This window comes from Herpailurus yagouaroundi, unplaced genomic scaffold, assembly GCF_014898765.1.
Source record: "Herpailurus yagouaroundi ecotype Mexico unplaced genomic scaffold, PumYag 141, whole genome shotgun sequence".
Taxonomy (NCBI): domain Eukaryota; kingdom Metazoa; phylum Chordata; class Mammalia; order Carnivora; family Felidae; genus Herpailurus; species Herpailurus yagouaroundi.
In genome coordinates this window covers 44189716-44211661 of record NW_024412396.1, presented here as the reverse complement: position 1 = coordinate 44211661, position 21946 = coordinate 44189716, and the positions used below count along the sequence as shown (strand labels likewise).

The 21946-nt window shown below is 39.8% G+C and overlaps 1 protein-coding gene across 3 annotated transcripts in view; it reads right to left on the bottom strand.

Annotated features, from left to right (window-relative positions):
* Positions 1 to 21946, bottom strand: part of EXD2 (exonuclease 3'-5' domain containing 2) — an 86913-nt gene that overhangs the window by 5464 nt on the left and 59503 nt on the right. For all 3 annotated transcript variants that reach the window (XM_040477520.1, XM_040477518.1, XM_040477519.1), the window contains 5 exons: positions 17429 to 17685; positions 12793 to 12919; positions 5838 to 6169; positions 4728 to 4834; positions 4054 to 4189 (listed from right to left, as the gene is read on the bottom strand). In XM_040477520.1, coding sequence (XP_040333454.1) covers positions 4054 to 4189; positions 4728 to 4834; positions 5838 to 6169; positions 12793 to 12919; positions 17429 to 17685 — 959 coding nt within the window. The remainder of the gene's footprint in view (positions 1 to 4053; positions 4190 to 4727; positions 4835 to 5837; positions 6170 to 12792; positions 12920 to 17428; positions 17686 to 21946) is intronic.

Genomic DNA, 21946 nt, shown 5'->3' with positions numbered 1-21946 from the left:
AAAAAATACTAATGGCCTTTAATATCTAGAAAATAACTCTCAAAGCATGTAGCAGGCAACCTCTACTTCTGAAATTCTGGAAGCCTGGTGACCTAAAAAAACCAATTTCCTCTATCTGAGAAATCCCTCACTCAGACTATTTCCATGGTTCATCAAGGCCCAGCAGTGTTTTCTAAGGAGAACTAAGCTCTCAGGAAAAACTCTTAAGAGCAACAATTATTTGTCTCACTTTGTAAGAAGAGAACGTAGGAAAGTGAATTATTCCACAGAAGCCAGGGAGAAAACCCAAAGTGTGCCTTCAGGTCATCCAAATACAGGCATACCTCATATCATTGTGTCCTGCAGATTTTACATTTTTTGCACATTGAAAGTTTGTGGCAACCCTGCATCAAGCAAGTCTACTGGCCCCATTTTTCCAACAGCATTTTTTCACTTCCTGTCTCTGTGTCATATTTTGGTAATTCTTGCAACATTTCAAACTGTTTCATTATTATTATATTCGTTATGCTAATCTGTGATAAGTGAGCACAGGTGTCACTACAGTAATTGTTTTGGGGACACCATGAACCATGCCCATATAAGACCGTGAAAACAATAAATAAATGTTATGTGTGTTCTGACTGCTCCACCAGCTGGCCATTGCACTGTCTCTCTCTCCCTTTCCTGGGGCCTCCCTATTTCTTGGGATGCAATGATATTGATATCAGGCCAGTTAATAACCCTACAATGGCCTATTAGTGTTCAAGTGAAAGAAAGAGTTGTACGTCTCCCACTTTAAATCAAAAGCTAGAAGTGATTACATTGAGTGAGGAAGGCATGTGGAAAGCCGACACAGGCCAAAAGCTATGCCTCTGGAACCAGTTAACCGACTTGTGAATGCCTAGGAAAAGTTCTTGAAGGAAATTAAAAGTGCTGCTTCAGTGAACACATAAATGCGATGCAAATGAAACAGCCTTACTGCTGACATAGAGAGAGGTTAGTGGTCTGGACAGAAGATCAAACTAACCTCAATGTTATCTTAAGCCAAAGCCTAATCCAGAGCAAGGTCCTAATGCTCTCCAATTCTGTGAAGGCTGAGAGGTAAGGAAGCTGCAGAAGGAAAGTCTGAAGCCAGCAGAGGTCGGTTCAGGAAGTTTAAGGAAAGAAGCCATCTCCACAACATGAAAGTGCAAGGCGAGGCAACAAGTGCATATGTAGAAGCTGCAGCAAGTTCTCCAGAAGATCCAGCTAAGATAATTCATGAAGATGGCTCCAGTAACCAACAGATTTTCAGTGTGGATGAAATAGCCTTTTATTGGAAGAAGATGCCATCCAGGGCTTTCATAGCTAGAGAGAAGTCAGCGCCTGGTTACAAAGCCTCAAAAGAGGGGTGCCTGCGTGGCTCAGTCGGTCAAGCATCCAACTTCGGGTCGGGTCATGATCTCACAGTTTGTGGGTTCGAGCCCCGTGTCGGGCTCTGTGCTGACAGCTAGATCAGAGCCTAGAGCCTGTCTTTGGATTCTGTCTCCTTCTCTCTCTCTCTCCCTCCCGTGCTTTCTCTCTCTCTCTCTCTCTCAAAAATAAATAAAAAACGTTAAAAAAAATTTTTTTTAAAGCTTCAAAAGACAGGCTGACTCTCTTGTTAAGGGCTAATGCAGCTGGTGACTTTCAGTCGAAGCCAAAGCTCATGGACCATTCTAAAAACCCTAGGGCCCTTCAGAATGATGCTAAATCTACTCTGCCTGTGCTCTCTAAATGGAAAAACAAAGTGTGGATGACAGCCTATCTGTTTACAACATGGTTTACTGACTATTTTAAGCCCACTGTTGAGACTACTGCTCAGAAAAAAAAATTTCCTTTCAACATTTTACTGTTCATTGACAGTATATCTGGCCACCCAAGAACTCTGATGGAGATACACAAGATTAATATTGTTTTCATGTCTGCTAGCACATCTATTCTGCAGCCCCTGGGCAAAAGAAGTCACTGCAGATGTGGTAGAAATAGCAACAGAACTGGAATCAGAAGTGGAGTCTGAAGATGGGTCTGAATTGCTGTGATCTCAGGATAAAACTTTAACTGATGAGTTGCTTCTTATCGATGAGCAAGGAAAGTGGTTTCTTGAGATGGAATCTATTCCTGGTGAGGATGCTGTGAAGATTGTTGAAATGACAGCAAAGGATTTAGAATATTATGTCAACTTAGTTGATGAAACAGTGCAGGATTTGAAAGGACTGACTCCAATTTGGAAAGAAGTTCTACTGTGAGTAAAATGCTATCAAACACCATCACGTGCTACAGAGAAAATGTTTGTGAAAGAAGAACCCATCAGTGCAGCAAATGTCCTTGTCATTTTATTTTAAGAAACTGTCAGGGCGCCTGGGTGGCTCAGTCAGTTAAGCAACCAACTTCAGCTCAGGTCATGATCTTGTGGTCCATGGGTTTGAGCCCCGTGTCGGGCTCTTGCTAACTGCTCAGAGCCTGGAGCCTACTTCGGATTCTGTGTCTCCCTCTCTCTCTCTGCCCCCTCCCCCCACCACTCAAGCTCCGTCTCTCTCTCTCTCTCTCTCTCTCTCTCTCTCTCTCAAAATAATAAACATTAAAAAATTTTTAAATTTAACAAAAAAAAAAAAAAAAGAAATTGCCACAGCCACCCTAACCTTCAGCAGCCACCACCCTGATTAGTCAGCAGCCATCAACATCAAGGCAAGACCCTCCTCCAGCAAAGAATTACAACTCACTGAGAGCTCAGAAGATGGTTAGCATTTTTTAGCAATAAAGTATTCTATGTATGTATGTATATAACCTCTATACCCAATGTGGGGCTCGAACTCATGACTCCAAGATCAAGAGTCACATGCTCTACTTACTGAGCCAGTAAGGCACCCCAGCAATAAAGTATTTTTTTAATATATTTTTTAATGTTTATTTCTTTATTTTGAGAGAGAGAGACAGAGACAGAGAGAGAAAGCATGCAAGTGGAGGAGGGACAGAGAGAGAGAGGGAGAGAGAGAGAGAGAGAGAGAGAGAGAATCCCAAGCAGGCTCCATACTGTCAGTGCAGAGCCCAACGTGGGGCTCAAACTCACAAACCGTGAGATTATGGCCTGAGCTGAAATCAAGAGTCAGATACTTAACCGACTGAGCCACCCAAGTGCCTGTGAAGTATTTTTAAATTAAAATATATACACTGTTGTTTTAGACATAATGTTACTGCACTATAGTGCAATGTAAATGTAATTTTTACGTGCACTGGAAATCAAAAATTCATTTGACTCATTCACTTTAAGATTTTTTTTTAATTTTTTTAATGTTTATTTTTTTAGAGAGAGACAGAGAGACAGAGCATGAGTGGGGGAGAGGCAGAGAGAGAGGGAGACATAGAATTCGAAGCAGGCTCCAGGCTCTGAGCTGTCATGTCAGCACTGAGGCTCAATGTGGGGCTCAAACTCATGGACCGCGAGATCATGACCTGAGCTAGTCACTTAACTGACTGAGCCACTCAGGCACCCCTAAGATTTTATTTTAAAGTAATCTGTACACCCAGCGTGGGGCTTGAGCTCACAACCCCGAGATCAAGAGTGGCATACTCCACTGACTGAGACAGCCAGGCGCTCCTGCCTCACTTTATTGTGGTGTTCGCTTTATTATGATGGTCTGGAGCCAGAGGTGCAATATATCTGAGGTATGCTTGTATTCCATGAATAGTACCAAGGTGCAGCTTGTGAGCCACTCAAGGAAGGATTATAAGAACACAAGAGAAAGGCAGCTTCAGAAGGAAATGGTCTCTGATCTTTCTATAAGCAAAAGGGAATCACTCTCTTCATGGCAAACTGTCACTGAGAAAGAGTGTTACGTTCCGGAAACCAAGAACTTGTCTCAGGATAGGTGGGGGACACTATAGCAAGGCCACACAGAGTTCAGGAGCTCTCAGGAAAACTGGGATGACCGCCATGGACAAGTCTTTCAGCCAAAGTGGACAGATTCAACCAAGGCCCCCGAGGGTTCCATATGTGGCTACAAAGGCAAATTCCATCAGAGGCGGAGAATCTGGGTGGCCAGACCCCACACTCACCGAATGTATGAGTCCTTCTTGCCACATACTACACACAGGTTCTCTTTAACCATCAAGTAATAGTCTCCTGGAGATTCGGGTCTTCCCGCAGGTTCAAACTGTAGCTTGACCACAAAAGGCTCTTCGCTCACCAGCTCTTAAGAAAAAGAAAAAGGGTGAGTGTTTGCCTACCTCTCCCTCAGGAAGGAAGCCCCACCTGAACTGTTCTCTGCTGTATCCACCAGAGATCACGATTATAACTGAAGACGTATAGGTCTAAGGTCATATTAGGATCAGTGACAAAGCTAGATTAACTTCTCCTTATGTTAGTTCTTCCAACTGTCTAAAAATTATAAAGTGAAAGAAGGGAGACAGGAGAAAAAGACAGACAAATAGATAAAAAGATAGCTCTGAACGTCCTTGAAGGAAAGGAAAAATAAAATACCCCTGGAGCACCTCTACTTTCCTACCATACAACCTTCTCTCCAGACCCAAGATGAGACCTCATGCCTTTTGCTGGAGGCTGGGCCTGAGTCTCTAAGCAGACAGAAATCACAACTGAACAGCCACATCTCACTTGTCTCAAGTTCTTTCTGCCTTCTTCTATCCCTCCCTGCCCCGTGTCCCTCTCCCCACTCCTGCCGGGACACACATGCACCTAAATGTAGATGAAATAGGACAGGTGAGTCTCAAACCTCCAATGCCTTTGTCCAGGTACCACTGAGCTTTCCTTCGGTCACAAGTGCAGAGGGGCTGTCCATCAGGAGCATGCAGGAAGCAGTTATCATAGAGGGGTGATTTTCTGCAGGGAAGGCAGAGGTTAATCTAAGACTGAAAGCTAACCATGGGTCAAGGTATCAGTTGCCTTCCCATGCTGTCTTCTGAGTGACCCCAGCTACTCTCGATACTAGGGTCAAACATGACGTTTATGGGAAAAAACAAGTAGGGCAAAAAATCATGTTTGTTCTTCCATCTGCATGGGGCTAGGGACTAAACATGAGTTCATTTAGCTAGTCTTTATATTTATGGACAGGAAGTAAGTTGGGTAGTATTTACACAGCTCTGTTGTGAAAGTGAACAGGAGCAAGCACCAAGAAACTGCTCTACAGGGTAATCACTGGGTTAAACAAAGTAAATTAAAATTAAAGAATTTCAGGCTGAAGTAATGAGGGCCACAGGAGTTTATTTCTGGCTCAAACGCAATACTTGCTTCAATTTAATCATCCAGTTCCTAAAGGCACTCTGCTACAGGGACCAAGCTTCCACTCCAAAGTACTTATTAGTCATCTTTCTGCAATAGAGGCATAAGTCGTACAGAGAAACTCTCACTGGTTAGAGAATAATATTGGCTTAGAGCTGGATGCCATTCTAAATAATCAAATACCAAATGAACAGGAAATCAGATGATGCATTTCTTCTGAAATGTAGGAGGCAATTCATGTTATTCATTTTCGCAGCTATCCCGAGCAAGGAAGGAGTAATAATTATACCCTCATTTATAACTGGAGAAGTTACAAGTCTAAGGTCATATGAGGATCAGTGACAAAGCTCAGTTAAGTTCTCCCTCTTTCTACTCCAACTGTCTAAAAATTAAAAAGCAAAAGAAGGGGGAAAGGAGGAAAATACACAAATAGATCAAAAAACAGCTCCAAATGTCCTTGAAGGAAAAGAAAAATAAAATTAACCCCTACAGCACCTCTGCTATCCTAGCATAGAACCTTGTCCCCAGACCCAAGATGAGGCATCGTGCCTTTTGCTGCAGGCTGGGCCTCTGAGTCTCAGCAGACAGGGTACAGCTCAGTTACCTGGCCGAGTAGCCCACCCCCAGGGGCTTTCTTTTGTGCTTCCTGGGGTCTCTCCCCTGGTGGTTGCCTGGCATCACTCCATCCATCTTAGACTTCTTATTTTTGGGCTTCTGCTGGGCTTCTGCTGCTTCCCCATTAACTTCTTCCCCCAATCGGCTAACTCCTTTGCTTCGGAACGGGATGTCTACCACATCCCGGCATTTCTCCAAGACTTCCCTCCAGCTCATGTGGTCATCGTTCTCATCTAGAGTTGAATTCCTAGAGAAACGGTATCCAAGAAGATGGAGAAAGAGAGCCACTGAAATCTGGGCATCCCTGGCAGCATAAATTACCTGAAGAGAAAAGTCAGAGATCAGTGGAATCTGGAAGGCAAAGCAAAGAAAGCAATTTCCAACTCAATCACAAAGATGCAGACAATTTTTAGGATTCTAATTCAAGATGTACCATGTACTTCTCAACAACCTTTTATTATGAGACATTTCACACTATACAACAGTAAATCGAATAGTATAATGAATCTTCATGTTTCTTTCCTGTCTCTGTTTTTAACTAAAATAGCTAAAATTGTGCCTTACTCTAAATGCTCAATAATCCTATTCAATATATAAATTAGTGAAGTTTCTTTCTATCTGCTACCAAACCTGATGGACAGATTTTTGTCAAGTGTAGGTGAGGCCAGTTACCACAAGTTTGACAACCAGAACACGAAATTCACTTTGGAGGTGGTCATCCTCTAGAACACCTGAAAGCAAGATTCATTAAGAGGGCTGTGTGACTGTCAATCAGAAACAACCTGCCATTATTAATAAGATGTGGAAAACAAATTGGTTTCAAGCATGGGCCTCAAATCAAAAGTCAAAAGGGCCCATTTCTGGAATTTATTTATTTAAAAATGGTAAGTCATTCTCCCAAGCCACTGGTGACAGGAAGGCTGACCATAAATAAAAGTAGTCAAATCTATAATCAATAGCTTTTCCCAACAAAGGGTGTAAAGACTTTAAAATTCCTTTAATTTACCTTTAATAACCAAGCCTGGTAAACAATACTATTAGGAAGGATTTGTTATGCTTTTAGAATAAAACAATTTGGGTAAAATTTTCCACCTAGACTCAACAATCTACACATCTATCAGCAGGATCAGCAGGCTGTTTCTCAAAGGAAAGGAGTGTGCTTCAATGTGAAGAGCTTAAAGTGCTTTTTAACACTGTTTTCAAATGATAAGAAAACCCAAGCACTTTCATCAAATGGTGTTAAGACAACTGGATGGCCACATGTAAAAGAATAAAGTTGAATCCAAACAAAAATTATAAGCCTAAATGTAAGAGCTAAAAACTAAGACTTTTAGAAGAAAACATAGGGGTAAATGTTCATGACCTTGGGTTAGGCAATGATTTCTTGGCTATGACACCAGAAGTATAAGTGATAAAAGAAAAAATAGATAACTGGACCTCATCAGTATTAAAACCTTTTGTGCTTCAAACAACTCCACCAAGTAAGTGAAAAGATGACCTGAAGAACGGACGCAAATATTTACACATTACGTCTCTAATAAGGGACTAGTCTCCAAAATATATAAAGAACTCTTAAAACTCAATAATATAAAGGCAAACAACTCGATCAAAATACGAGCAAAGGATTTAAATAGATATTTCTGTAATATATATTCTACAATATATAATTTCCATAACATATTTTTAAATAGCCAATAAGCACATGGAAAGATGCTCAGCCTCATTAGTCACTAGGGAAATGTAAATCAAAACCACAACGAAATACCATTTCATTCCTACTAGGATGGCTCTAACCAAAAAGATAGGCAATAACAAGCGTTGGTGAGGATGCAGAAAATTAGAACCTTCATACATTGCTAATTGGAATATGAAATGATGTCGTTACTTTGCAAAACAGTCTGGCAGTTCCTCAGTGACACATAAAGTTCATGACCCAGCAACTACACTTCTAGGTATATACCCAAAAGAAGTAAAAACATACGACATGTGTCCACACAAAATTTTATGCCCAAATATTCATAGTGGCATTTTTCATAATAGCCAAAAAATGAAAGCAATGCACCAATTGATGAATGTATAAACAAAATGTACTATATATCCATACAATATCGTTTAGAATAAAAAGAAATGAAGTACCAATAAACGTTACAACGTGAATGGCCCACGACAACATGGTAAATTAAGCCAATCACAAAAGATCATATATTATATGATTCCATTGATATGACATGTCCAAAACGGACAAATCTATAGAGACAAGAGGTAGATCAGTGGCTGCCTAGTGCTAGGGTGGGGGTGAGCATAGGGTGGGAAGTGACTTGCTAATGGATATGGAGTTTCTCTTTGGGGTGATAAAAATGTTCTTTTTTTTTTTTTAAGTATTTTTTTTTAATGTTTTTTGTTTATTTGGAGAGAGAGGGTGCAAGATGAGGAGGGGCAGAGCGAGTGGGAGAGAAAGAGAATCCCAAGCAGGCTCCAGGCTGTCAGCACAGAACCCGACAAGGGTCTCAATCTCACAAACTGTGAGATCATGACCTGAGCCTAAATCAAGAGACAGACGCTCAACTGGCTGAGCCACTCAGGCACCCCAAAAATCTTCTAAAATTAGATTGTGGTGATGGTTGTACCACTCTGTAAAAATACTAAAGTCCATTGATTTGTATACTTTTTTTTTAAGTCGGCTCCATGCCCAATGTGGGGCTTGAACTCACATCTCTAAGATCAAGAGTTACATGCTCTATGGACTAAGCCAGCCAGGCGCCTCATTTTGTGTACTTTAAATGGCTGAATTTTGCTGTATGTTAGTTATACCTTAAAATTGTTAAGGAAGGAAGGAACCAAGGCACAAAGAAGTGACTTACTCAGGGTCACAGAAAGTCAGAAAACAGCTGCAAAAAACAAATTCAGATAGTATGACTCCCAAAACTCTCTCTCAGGAAGGATGTTAACCTTAAGGTACCAGCTGTGCTAAAGCTTTTCTATAACAACATTTTGGAAGGGTGAACAAGCAGTGACTGACTCAGCAAACAAGAGAAGGCTAAAACCTAGGCCTAAAGGAAGCCAAAAATCCAAGAATTAAGTTAATTTGAGCCACAGAACATAAGCATAAGGAATGGGAAGCACCAGGTATCTGGGAAAGGAAGGATACAAGCAGGGGTGAGAACAATAGGATAAGGTGAAAGTCTCCAAAAAGAACACTTAGAACCAGAAGCACCGGGGTGGCTCAGTCAGTTAGGCGTCCGACTCTTGATTTCATCGCAGGTCATGATCTCACAGTTGGTGAGTTCAAGCCCTGAACTGGGCTCTGCACTGATGGCACGGAACCCACTTGGGATTCTGTCTCCCTCTCTCTCTCTCTGCCCCTCCCCTGCTTGCTCTCTATCTCTTTCTCAAAATAAACAAAAATAAACTTGAAAAAAAAAAAAAAAAAAACCCTAGATCTTCTCCTTTACACCACAGGGCTGGCAATTACTCCTTCTCTAACCCCCCAAAGAGTAAAAGTTTAAGTCATATAATGGGCTAACTCCCAGAGGATCTGGATCCAGTAACAACAGGTCTGGTGGAGGGTGGGGGCAAAGTGTCATCTGAAAAAGGGATTATGGGAAAGTTTACATAATGACTGGTAAAACTACCAGCACCTTTTCCCACTCAGCTACCAGAATATAAGCAGAGGGGCTTATACCCCTTTGGCAGAAGACTAGATGGTTCATTTCTGGAGACACTGAGTAGCCTGAGAAAAAAGAGTTCCAGTTACTGACATGTGACTATAATCTGTAGGTACTGATAATAAAGCCCACTGGCCCAAAAGCGCTGGCCATATTTGCTGTGTTCTCAATCCATTTTTTTTTTTTTTAATTCAAATTTAAGGGGCACCTGGGTGGCTCAGTCGGTTAAGAATCTGACTTTGGCTCAGGTCATGATCTCACAGTTTGTGGGCTCAAGCACCGCATCGGGCTCTGTGCTGACAGCTTGGAGCCTGGAGCCTGCTTCAGATTCTCTGTTCCCCTCTCTCTCTGCCCCTCCACCCCACTTGTGCTCTGTTTCTCTCTCAAAAATAAATAAAAATTAAAAATTTTTTAAATTAGAATTTAAATATCATTTTCTGTATTTTCTAAAATCTCATTAAGCATTATGTTCATAATTAGAACAAAAAATAAACACTGTTTAAATAAAGCATGAATAAGAAACTTTGGAAATTCTGAATTCTCACAATAAGGATCACAAATCTGGTTTCAAATTTGATACCAATTAACTTTTTCTCCACAACTTTTTATTTTTAAGATTTTCAAGCTCACAGAAAAGTTAAATAATAATGCCACCTGACATTCATAATTGTCAACATTTGCTTTATCTCTTTATGATATGGATACCACACACTTTTTTTTTTTCTTTTTGGCTGAACACATTGCAACATTAAGTTGCAGCTATTATAGTCCTTCATCTCTAAATACATTAGTGTGTACTTCTTAAGAACAAGAACATTCTTCTACATAATCACACTATTAGCACACCCAAGAACTTTAACAGTGGCAAAATACAATAATATACAGTTCTAACATCTCCAATTGTTCCAAAAATGTCTTTTACAGATGGTGCAAGATTCAGGATTTTTAACAGACTTGCAGAATTGTGCAACCATTCGCCATAATCAACGTTGGAACACTTTCATCACCTCAAAAAGAAACCTTTGACCCACTGGCAGTCATCCTCCACTTCTCCCAGCCCTAGGCAACCTATTAATTTATTTTCTGTCTCTATAGATTTGTATATTCTGAAATATTTCACAAAAATGGAGTCATGCAAAATGTGTTTGCAATTAGCTTCTTTCAGTAGCATAATGTTTTCAAGACTCATCCCTGTCATAGTAAGTATCATTTTTAGTACTGAGTAATACTCCATTGTAAGGGTATGCCATATTTTATTTATGCATTCATCAGCTGATGTGCCCAATCAGCTTTTTAATGTGTCCTTAACTATGAATGGACAGCCAAGGATCTAAACATTTAAGAAAAATCTTTAATGCGAAATTCAAAGACCAAATCAAACATTTCAAATAAGGAACTCAGAGGAAAACAAAGCAATACAGAAAGCAGAAGAAAACCTCAGAAATCTTTAATACTCTAAGATAACAGAAGATACTACATCCATTAAACAAAAACAAAGTTATTTTGAACATGAATATTCAGAGGAGACCAAGAATCTCTTGTCACTTAACATTATGATAGGAATTACTAAAAATTCAATAGAAATGTTAGAAGACAAATTTGAGGAAATTTCCTAGAAGATAAAACAAAAAATACAGATAGAAAAATCAGAGAGAAAATATTTTTCTTAGGAAGTAGGCCGATCAATTCAAGGATCCAATATCCAAATAATATGAATTCTAGAAACAGAAGGGAGGGGTGTTTTCAAAGAAATATTATGAAAATAATTCCCTGAACTAAAAGACACGAACTTCCAGATTGAAAGGATCCACTGAATTCTAATGCTATAATGAGAAATAGCCCACACTAATTAGTATCATCATGAATTTTAATAACTAAGAATAAAGTAAAGATTTTCCAGAAAGAAAAACAAGTGACGTACTCAGTATCAATACTGGAAGCTATAAGACAGGGAAGAGTACCTTCAAATTTCTGAAGGAAAATGATTTTCACCCTAAATGCTGTACTCTGCCAAACTATCAGTTAATAGAGGGAAGCCAATATCTTTTCAGACACACAAGGTGTCATAAATTAACTTCCCATGCTCCCTTTCTTAAAGTACCCCAGATAAGAAAGGGAAAAGACATGGAGTTCGGAAGACAGAAGATCTACTACAGAAGAAAGCTGAAGGGAATCCCCAGGATGATGGTAAATGCAGATTCCAGGGTCAGAGCTAAGCAGCAGGGCTCCTGAAAGGAGCAGGGTGACAAAGGGCTCTAGAAGGGATGGCTCTAAGGGAAAGCGAGAGGAGTAAGTCACCTCCTGTGTCTGAACCACTGGAGAAAAGATGGACGGTCCCGTTGAAAGTCTGGGGCTGAAAGAGTTAACCGGTATATAGAAAACAAAGCAAACAGAAGTACAATTATTAGTCCTAGGAAAGCAAAAAGTTGTGTAAGGAAAAACTTAATTGCAGCTTACTATGTGGCTCAGCTATAAATAATACCAATATAAGTAGATATGAATCTGATAAAAATGATGATTTACCTATATTGGGACAATGGAAAAGGGACTCAGTATTTGTCTAGGGACAGAGGAAACACATGAGTACCAAATCATGTCTTCCACAGTAAGAAGTCAAAGACAATATAAAAATAAGAAAGAATAATATATGTACATAATTTAAAAATATAATAGTAATTACCAGAAATAAATGAAATCAGTTGCCACTGAGGGGAGGAAGACGGGGAACTACTAATTCTTATACAATAAGTCTTATAACACTTTGTTTTTCTAATTATATTTGTATTCATCATTTTAAAAATTACATTTTCTAAAAGGCCTGCCATATAGTAAATGCTCAAAAAAATAAAACAGAATAGGCACTCTTATTCTGCTACTTAAGTACTATTTATATACTATAGAACAGTTACCTTCAATGAGTCTATTTTAAAGTATTTCCACCCAATACTTATATTTGAAGATTACAATTTTAAAAACAACTATACGTCATAAGCAATGGCTCTTCCATTCTTCAACTACTCTGATAAGAAGTACCTGGTTGTCAGGGGACCTGGGTGGCTCAGTCACTTAAGCGTGCAGCTCTTGATCTTGGCTCAGGTCATGTTCTCACCATTCATGAGATCAAGCCCCACCTCAGGCTCTGTGCTGACAGCATGGAGCCTGCTTGGGATTCTCTCTCCCTCTCTCTGCCCCTCCCCTGCTCACTCACTTGTGCTCTCTCTCTCAAAATAAATAAACTAAAAAACTTAAAACAAACAAACAAACAAACAAAAGAAGTACCTGGTCCTCAGTAAGATTCTCGGCATCCCAGTTGCTGCAGCGAAGCAGGAGGGACTTGTCAAGTGGAAAGTTCAAAACTGTCTCAGCAAGTGATTTCAGGCTAAGCCCATTACAGAGCAAATTGTTTCTACAAGGAAATAAGTAAAGTCATGCATCAAAAATGGGCAAAAGAAGAACAGGCAAGTCAAAAAAGACATATAAATGGCCAAAAACAGATGGTAGATACTCAATCTTACTAGACATCAAACAAAATAAAAATTATATACAACTTGTTTATCATATTGCAAAGATTAAAAATCAATAAATATAACTACTATTGATGGAGTAGTCTGATCTAAAATTCATGAACTGTCCATTTTTACAATCTTTATGGAAAATAGTTTAGCAATAAATATCAAAGTTTTGACCATAAAAACCCTCTGATTCCAGAATTCCACTTCTAGGAATTTATCCTGAGAATAAATGTACATAAAATGATCTTCACTGCAGCACTATTTATAGTAGCAAATAATTGGAAAAAACCTAAATGCCCATCAACAAAAGATTAGTGAAATATCTATGGAATTAAATTCCATATAGCTATTTAAAAAAAGATTGTAGTGGGAGGCGCCTGGGTGGCTCAGTCGATTAAACGTCCAACTCTTGATTTCAGCTCAGGTCATGATCTCACTGTTTGGGAGTCTGAGCCCCACATTGGGCTCTGCACTGGCACTGCAGAGCCTGCTTGGGATTCTCTCTCTTTCTCTCTCTCTCTCTCTGCCCCTCCCCTGCTCATCTTCTCTCTCTCAAAATAAATAGACTTAAAAAAAAAAGGATGTGTATCTATTTTGATGTGAAAAGATGTCCATGACAGGGGCACCTGGGTGGCTTATTCGGTTGAGCCCTCATCAGGCTCACTGCTGTCAGCATGGAGCTTGCTTTGGATCCTCTGTTCCCTCTCTTTCTGTCTCTCCTCTGCTCATGCTCCCTCTCTCTCTCAAAAATAAATAAACTAAATCGTTAAAAAAAAAAAAAAAAAAAAAAAAAAGAATGGGGCCCCTGGATGGCTCAGGAGGTTAAGCGTCCGACTTCAGCTCAGGTCATGATCTCACACTTCCTGAGTTTGAGCCCCACATTGGGCTCTATGCTGACAGCTCAGAGCCTGGAGCCTACTTTGGTTTCTGTGTCTCCCTCACTCCCTGCCCTTCCCCCACTCATGCTCTGTCTCTCTTTCTGTCTCTCAAAAATGAATAAACATTTAAAAAAAAAAAGATGTCAATGACATATTAAGTAAAAAGAGACTGTGGGAGAAAATATGTTGTGGTTCATGTTAACATACATACCACATAACAGACGTGTGTGTGTGATTCTAGGTAAGAGAGAGACAAGGCACAAAGGGGTAACTAGAAAGATATCAATCATATGTTAGTGATATTTTCTCTGGGTATGGGATTTATGGTGATTATATACCTTCTTTCTATTTTTCTGTATTTGAATTGGCTAGTGTTCACGTAATTACTTTTCAAAGTTGAAAAAATGATAATGCTATTTTCACTGAGCAGATGAAGGTACAAAAAAAAACCAAATAACCTTTCAGTCCTTCAAACACTTTCTGATTGAAATAGCTGCAGGATGGTGGAAAAAATCAATTTGTTCAAGGATTGGGGATTCTAAACAAGAAATAAATGTGAAGTTAAGAACACACTGGTCTACACAAGCGGAGCTGACATCCTGGCTACCAAGTGAGAGACTAGAAGTTTTAGAGCAGGAAGCTTGGCGGTGGGGGTTCACGCTACGGTTACAGTTACGGTTACAACATGCAGGACTCCCTCAGGTACTGGAGGAAATGAAATCATTACGATGATGAAGAAAAGAAAGCCTTTCCCTACAAAAACAAGCAGTAATTGACAGATTTCATTACCCCCCAAAAGCAGCACTGATTAAAAAGCAAAAACAGGTCCAGACATACCGAGGGAAAATACATCATGTCTTCGTTCAATTAGTGAAAGTGAAGGATTTGGGGGTGACATGAACCTCTCTTTTGTTTTACTAGAAATTATAAAAGTAATGAATACTTATTATTAAAAGTTCAGAAAATAGAGAAGCCTAATGGGTGACAAGTGAAAGCCTACACCCCACACTTCCTCTCCTCAGGAATAATGGCCCTTCACAGTGTGCTGTGGCCCCTCCAGACTGTTTCTGTGCACAAATAGATAAACAGATGGTCAGGCGGAGGAGGAGATACAGTTTTTTGGTATTTGTTTTGGCTTTTGCTGTGAAACTTGCTCTATTAATGTATCAGAGACTTCCATCCACAATAATAAGTACAAATGTACTTATTTCATTCGTTTTGATAGCCGTGTAATTTTTCAAGCACGGATATTCCACAATTCTTGAGATCATTACCCTCACTGATGGACAGTACTTAATTTTTAAGCTACTTAATTCCACTTAGGTCATTAGTCTTTTTTAAATGTCCTGTTTGGAAAGGTTTCACATTTCTTGAAGATGAATTAGAAACAAGACGCTACCTTACCAATTCCAAATTTCACTACGAAAGATTCCCAAGTCTTTAAATACAACACTTTATCTTTATAATAAATTATCTTTGGTTAACATAAAATACAAAATATAAAGAAGAGTGAAAAGAAGACAGCATTACCAAAAAAAAAAAAAAAAAAAAAATGTGCTCCTCCCAAAGTCAACTGAAAATAACAACTACTTATGGCAAACATCAGGAGCAAACTAATAGTGCAAAGTAGAATCCTTGCACTATAATGTGAAATTTCCTAAACTATGATGTCAAAAACTTTTAATTTTACTACTAACATGTTTAATAATAAAATAATACTTTTTAAATTTTAATAAAATTCCATTAAAAACTGAAAGGCCTGATAAATACTTCATTCTTATCTCCGTAGGAGTTCATGGTAATACTCAGTTTGGGCCAAGTTCGCATCTTGATGTGGCCATTCTGCACTGAGTCAAACAGAGAATTTGGTGCCCCTCTAATTTCTAAGTATCAGAGAGGACTGTAATCACACAGAAAAGATCTGGAAGGACAAGCCAATCGGATGATAGCACTGAAGATGGCAGCGATGACGATGGACAGTAATGGCTGAAATTTCCACAGCACTGTCTCTGTGTGAAACACTATTTCTAGATTCTTCACATAGTTTAACTCATGTAACCGTCACACCAGTCCTGGGAGGAGGGAACATACGTAATCATTGCTGCAAAAGAGGGAAGTGAGGAACAGCAAGGCTCGGTAACTTGCCCGAGGCCACACAGCTGCTAAGCGGCTAGCACACAGCCCGCTCCAGGGTCAACTCTTCGCTACTAGGGGCACCTGGGTGGTTCGGTTAAGTGTCAGACTTCCACTCAAGCCATGATCTCTTGGTTCGTGGGTTTGAGATCTGAGTCGGCCTCTGCATTGTCAGCATGGAGTCTGCTTCAGATCCTGACTCCCTCCCTCCCTCTCTCCCTCCCCCCTTCCCCTGCTTGTGTGCTCTTTCTCTCTCTCTCTCTCTCTCAAAAATAAACATTAACAAAAATTTTTTTAATACAAATTTATTTTTAAAAATTTATTTAAAAAACAACAACAACAACAAAAACTCTTAGCTACTATACCCACCGCGTCTCACAGCAGAGAGTAACAGTGGGCACCTCTGGGGAGGCAGTGCCCAGGGAGGAAGGCCAGGTGAATGGTGGCTTTTGCTGTTACACTCCAAATACTTCTACAGATTTACAATTTTTTACAGTAAATACTTTAATGTATTTCTTGAAAAAAATCACAAGTCTTATTTACATAAGCCAAAATACTAAACTAAAATTTCATTTTACCCTGAAAAATTATGATAAAAAGAGATTTTAATCAGTCCTTCTCTTAGTTTATCAAATCCTCCAAACTTTAATGTCAGTGTCACCTGAGGCAAGGAGAGAGGCTGCTTCACTCCACATTACTGAAATGAGGACCTGTAATTATACATGAGGAGGTAATTCTGACTCCCTGAGAAAAAAGTTAGGATAGAATTTCTGTAAGAACTGAATTCCAAGGAAAAGGGAAATCTCTCCTCCTCCCAGTAAAGGATTAGGTCTACCAAATTTTTTGGCCTGAAGCAGGGTTTGCAAACTCAAATGCTTATTAGGATGAGTTGGGGTTACAAAGGGAGAGGTGGGACTCCTGCAAATTGAACAGAACATGCGCCTCTAAAGAGGCCAACTGCTCCCCAGCAATTGTCACCATGTAGAACCATTTGACCTCCCATAGTCAAACCATCTGATTTTTCAAAAGCAGTCCAAAATACAGACTTTTACATTAAATCTTCTGGATTTACACAAAAAATCCCCAAATATATCATACGGGAAAAAAACAAAAACAAAACCTGCAGTCCTAATTTAGCTGGTGGGGCCATCAGTTTACAACCTGTAGCTTATGGTGGGCACCTCATCGATGTTTCATCTGAAAAAACCAACCGTGGATAACTGCAGTCTTCTCAGAAGTTGGAATTCTTCTTCACAAATTTATATGCATCTCAGAAGCCTCTAGGCTTCTAAAAAATGTTAGATGCTTCATTAGCGTTTTCAGTAATCTACAAATCTTGCTAAAGTATTTGCCCCGCAGCTACAGGAATCGAAGCACTCATACAAACCATACCTCTGCCTCATGGCTAGGTACCGGAGGTCCAGGAACCCCTTAACAACGAGGCCGTAGTCCTGCAGCAGCTTGCTGGCATCTTCTGAAGATCCTACTCCAACTTTTAAAATACTGCCATCTGCCAAAATATCCAATAATGTTTTTGGTAGTGTTTTTCCGCCACGGATCAACTTTGGCAAGCGAACTAAGACACAGAAGCCACTCGAGGAGGCCATTTGAAGGAGTGACAGGGGACTGGCTTTGCCTTCCGAATTCACCTGCAAGAAGAAAACAGGGCCACAGTTCATACCCTACCACAGCACCAAGTACAACATGAAACTGGCAAGAAAAAGTCTAAGAAGTAATTCCTTAACTTCCCACGGGAAGTGGCTGGCCAAATTTTGGTTCAAATCGAAGGATGAGCCGATGCCAGCAAGCACAATGGACTTTGTGAAGCAGCAGCCTAAACAAAGGTTACTGAGGGCCCCAAACGTGAGCCTGAAATGTGAGCAGTCCATAAATGGTGACACAGAGGAGTGGGGGCTGAGTCACGTGAAACATACTGGTTTTAAAAGTCTAAGTGAAAAAAGTCTAAGAGGTAGAGCGCCAAATGATAAACACCCTTTTCGTTACCCAGACTCTCCAACACGCATGCTAGCAACTCTACTCATTTACCTTATCGTTACTGCCTCAAGATCCAATTTTTGAAAAGAGGTAGGAAATACAGTACCAGAAGTAAGCGGTACTGCCAATATAATAAATCCTGGTAGCCCAAGGTGCTTTCTCAGCATTTTATGATCACAAATGGTGTTCACTAAGAAAAAAAAAATGTATACTGAGCCTGAGCTAGGATCCTTATATCTTAAGAGATGGAAATAACTTTTTATATTAACTGATCTAGTTTTAATCTTTTTGAGGTAACAGATAGTTACTTCAAAGTTGGAGAAAAGAGCTGACAGCTAAGAAGTCATTCCTAGAAAAACTTACATGCAAAATTCACATTAATGAAAAGTCCTCTAAAGCTATCCACTGAACCCAGGTTAAACATCCAATAAATTCCAATCCTTCTCATTTTTCGGGACAGGAAATTTAGGACCTACAGGTGAAGCAGTTTGCCTGAACGAGGAGGGATAATGACAAAGTTAGGACTAGAACCCAAATTCCCAAATCTGGAAGAGCAGTTCTCAACCAAGATTCATTTGCACCCCCCTCCCACATCCCAGGGGCATCTGACAATGTCTGGAGAAATTTTGGGTTGTCACAACTTGGAGAGCCAGTGCACAAGTATCTAACAGGTAGAGGCCAGAATGCTACCAAATATCCTACAAGGTACCAGATAGCCTCTCACGACAACCAATCATCCGCCCAAAATATTCACAGCAGGGAACACTGCTCTGGGCAATGCAGTTCTCTCACTGCTATGTATCAGAGGGCTAGGCATTGTACTAGGTGCCACCGTGGATATGAAGTTATGTAACAGATGGAACCTGCCTTAGGGATTAGAGCCTTATTAGTAGGGTACAATCCACACAAATTGCATGGTAAATACCAAAGGAGTGACTCAAAGTGTTACAAGTAATCAGAGGTAGGATATTTCAGAGTTGAGGTTACCAAAACCACAGAAAGGAAATAGTTAAGATCACAGACGTTCTGTTAAAAACAAAATCCAGAGAGCCCTTGTCTTTGATTTCTACTTCACTAAGTAAAATCATGGCCCAACTCACAAAATCTTAGGATCTCCTTCCTCAGGCAGTGCTTTATCAATGAGGGTTATTTCCATATCCTCAAACAAAGCATGCCAGTTTGATTTCTAAGGTGTCTATTTCTTAGGGCTTAGCCAAGGTCAAAAAAGACCTACAAGAAACTTGACTACTGGTTCCTGTTCTATAACAATTCATCCAGATGTGGCTTTTTATCAGTGAAGAATTCCCTTCCTCCATATACCAGCTCTCCAAGAAAAAGCTATACATCTCTTCTTCTAATATTTAGCACTGTTAATGTGACATAATACTCACTGCAAATTCCTAAGGCTGGATCTCTGTACATCTTTTGAGTAGTGTTCCATTGTCTAAAATACTTTAAATAAATAAATACTTTAAATAAATAAATAAGTCTTTTTAATACCGTTTTGGGATTGTGCTTAAGATCCAATGGATCACATACAGTTTTTCCACTAGGAATTCAAATGTTTATGATTCAAATAGGTACCCAATTTATGTGGAATGTGTCATTGGAAGAATAATGCTTTTAGCAGAGTCAATTTGGCTTAAAGAATAAGACATCTAGGGGTGCCTGGGTGGCTTGGTCGGTTAAGCATCCGACTTCGGCTCAGGTCATGATCTCGCAGTCCGTGAGTTCGAGCCCCGCATCGGGTTCTGTGCTGACAGCTCAGAGCCTGGAGCCTGTTTCAGATTCTGTGTCTCCCTCTCTCTGTGACCCTCCCCCGTTCATGCTCTGTCTCTCTCTGTCTCAAAAATAAATAAACGTTTAAAAAAATTTATAAAAAAAAAAAAAAGAATAAGACATCTAATCTAGTCTTTATTTCCATATTCCCCCCCCCTTTGCTTCCTAGTATGTTTTTGCCTTGACATCACTGACTACTTATGGAAAACAATGGAATCCTTGGCTTACCAACATTATATTTAATAAAACAACAAAAAAAAGACACATTTAAATTTCATTAGCATTATTTAATCCAGTGTTCTTTAGATTAGTCAACTCATAAAAATGTCTGTGACATACATAACATATATATACATATGCATTTATACATTATAAACATGTAGTACTATACTAATATGTCACAGATAATATTAAACATACACAAAAGTAAAAACTTTTAATGAATGATGCCATGAAGCATCAAAGTTTGGACAAAATTTTTGTATGGAAACTTTTTCTCTATTCCAGTGATTCACTTAGAGAGCACTGGTTTAAAGAGTCTCTTTCCTGAGGGCCAGTGGATAATCTATTTGGGCTTCAGGAAAGTCCAGAGCTGTACAACTTTCTGGAAAAGCCCACAATTCTTCAAATGACCCCATGGTGGCAGCAGAGAGTAAAGAATGATCTGAGGCCATCTTCTGGGCTTGAACAGATTAATAAGCATTCTTAGTCTGTGGAGTTTATGTTTCAGTTAAATTTAGACCATGGCTTTGAGATATGAATGAGCTTATCCTGTTTAAGTGACACAATAAAGGCTTAATGAGGCTAGAAAGTAACAATAGGAGGATAAAAAAAAAAAAATAGGGTGGGAAGAGAATAGGAGACAAATCAGAGATGCTGAGAGAGGCCAGAGCATGTAAGTCCCTAAGTAAACGTAAGTAATTAAGATATCTCGGTTTTACTGAAAGCAATGAGATGGTTTTAACCAGAGGACTGACATGATCTGATTTTCATTTTTAAAAGTTCACTTTGGGGGCGCCTGGGTGGCGCAGTCGGTTAAGCGTCCGACTTCAGCCAGGTCACGATCTCGCGGTCCGGGAGTTCGAGCCCCACGTCAGGCTCTGGGCTGATGGCTCGGAGCCTGGAGCCTGTTTCCGATTCTGTGTCTCCCTCTCTCTGTGCCCCTCCCCCGTTCATGCTCTGTCTCTCTCTGTCCCAAAAATAAATAAACGTTTGAAAAAAAAAAAAATTTATTAAAAGTTCACTTTGGTTACCATACGGGGTGCGGGGACCGTAGATGCACAAGAGTCCAAGCTGGGAAGCAACTCAGGAGGGTACCACAAAGGTCTACAGAAGAGACCCTTGAAGCTTAGGCTAGGGAGGAAGCATAGGAGAGGCAGAGAAGTACATGGATGCAACATCTATTCTGGAGACAGCACTAGGAAGTATTACCAGAAAAGGGTTAATAGTAAGGAAAAGGATGTAGACCTCCAGCAGGCTTGAAGCCTGGGCCTGCAGAACAATGCTCTTTGGAAAACGAACTTCACTTCATTCAATCTTTAGTGCACCAATTATTTGCATCCATTGAGTGAGGACATCTGTAGCTAGAGACTCTAGAAAACATCAGGCAGGAGCCAGGGGCCAGAAAGATATTTAACATGTCCATCCCCACCTTCCCAAGAGAAAGGCATCTTTTGGCTTCTCAAACATGGCAGAAACCTCATTTTGTACATGTGATTTACATATAATTATACATTACCATGAGTAATTCAGGGGGATCTGGAAACCCATACCTCTATCTGGTAGAATGCTATGTTATTTCCACAACCATTTCTATGAATTTCTACATATGTTACCACTGAAGAAACTCAGCATACCATAATTGCCTGTTTGTGTCTGATTTTCAATCTTATCATTTCTGCTGGTCAGCCCTTAGTGGGGAGAATGTCTCCCTGACTTTCATCTTAAAGGTAGAGAAGACTAAGGATAATACTGGTTTGGGAAGAAAACTCAAAAGTTCTGTTGGGAACATGGTAAGTTTGAGATGACTATTAGCCTTTGAAGGGAAGACGCCAAGTAGACAGGTGGACATAAAAGGCTAGAGTTCTAATTTTAAGAGTCATCAGCATGTCAATGGTATTTAAAGCTATAAGGCAG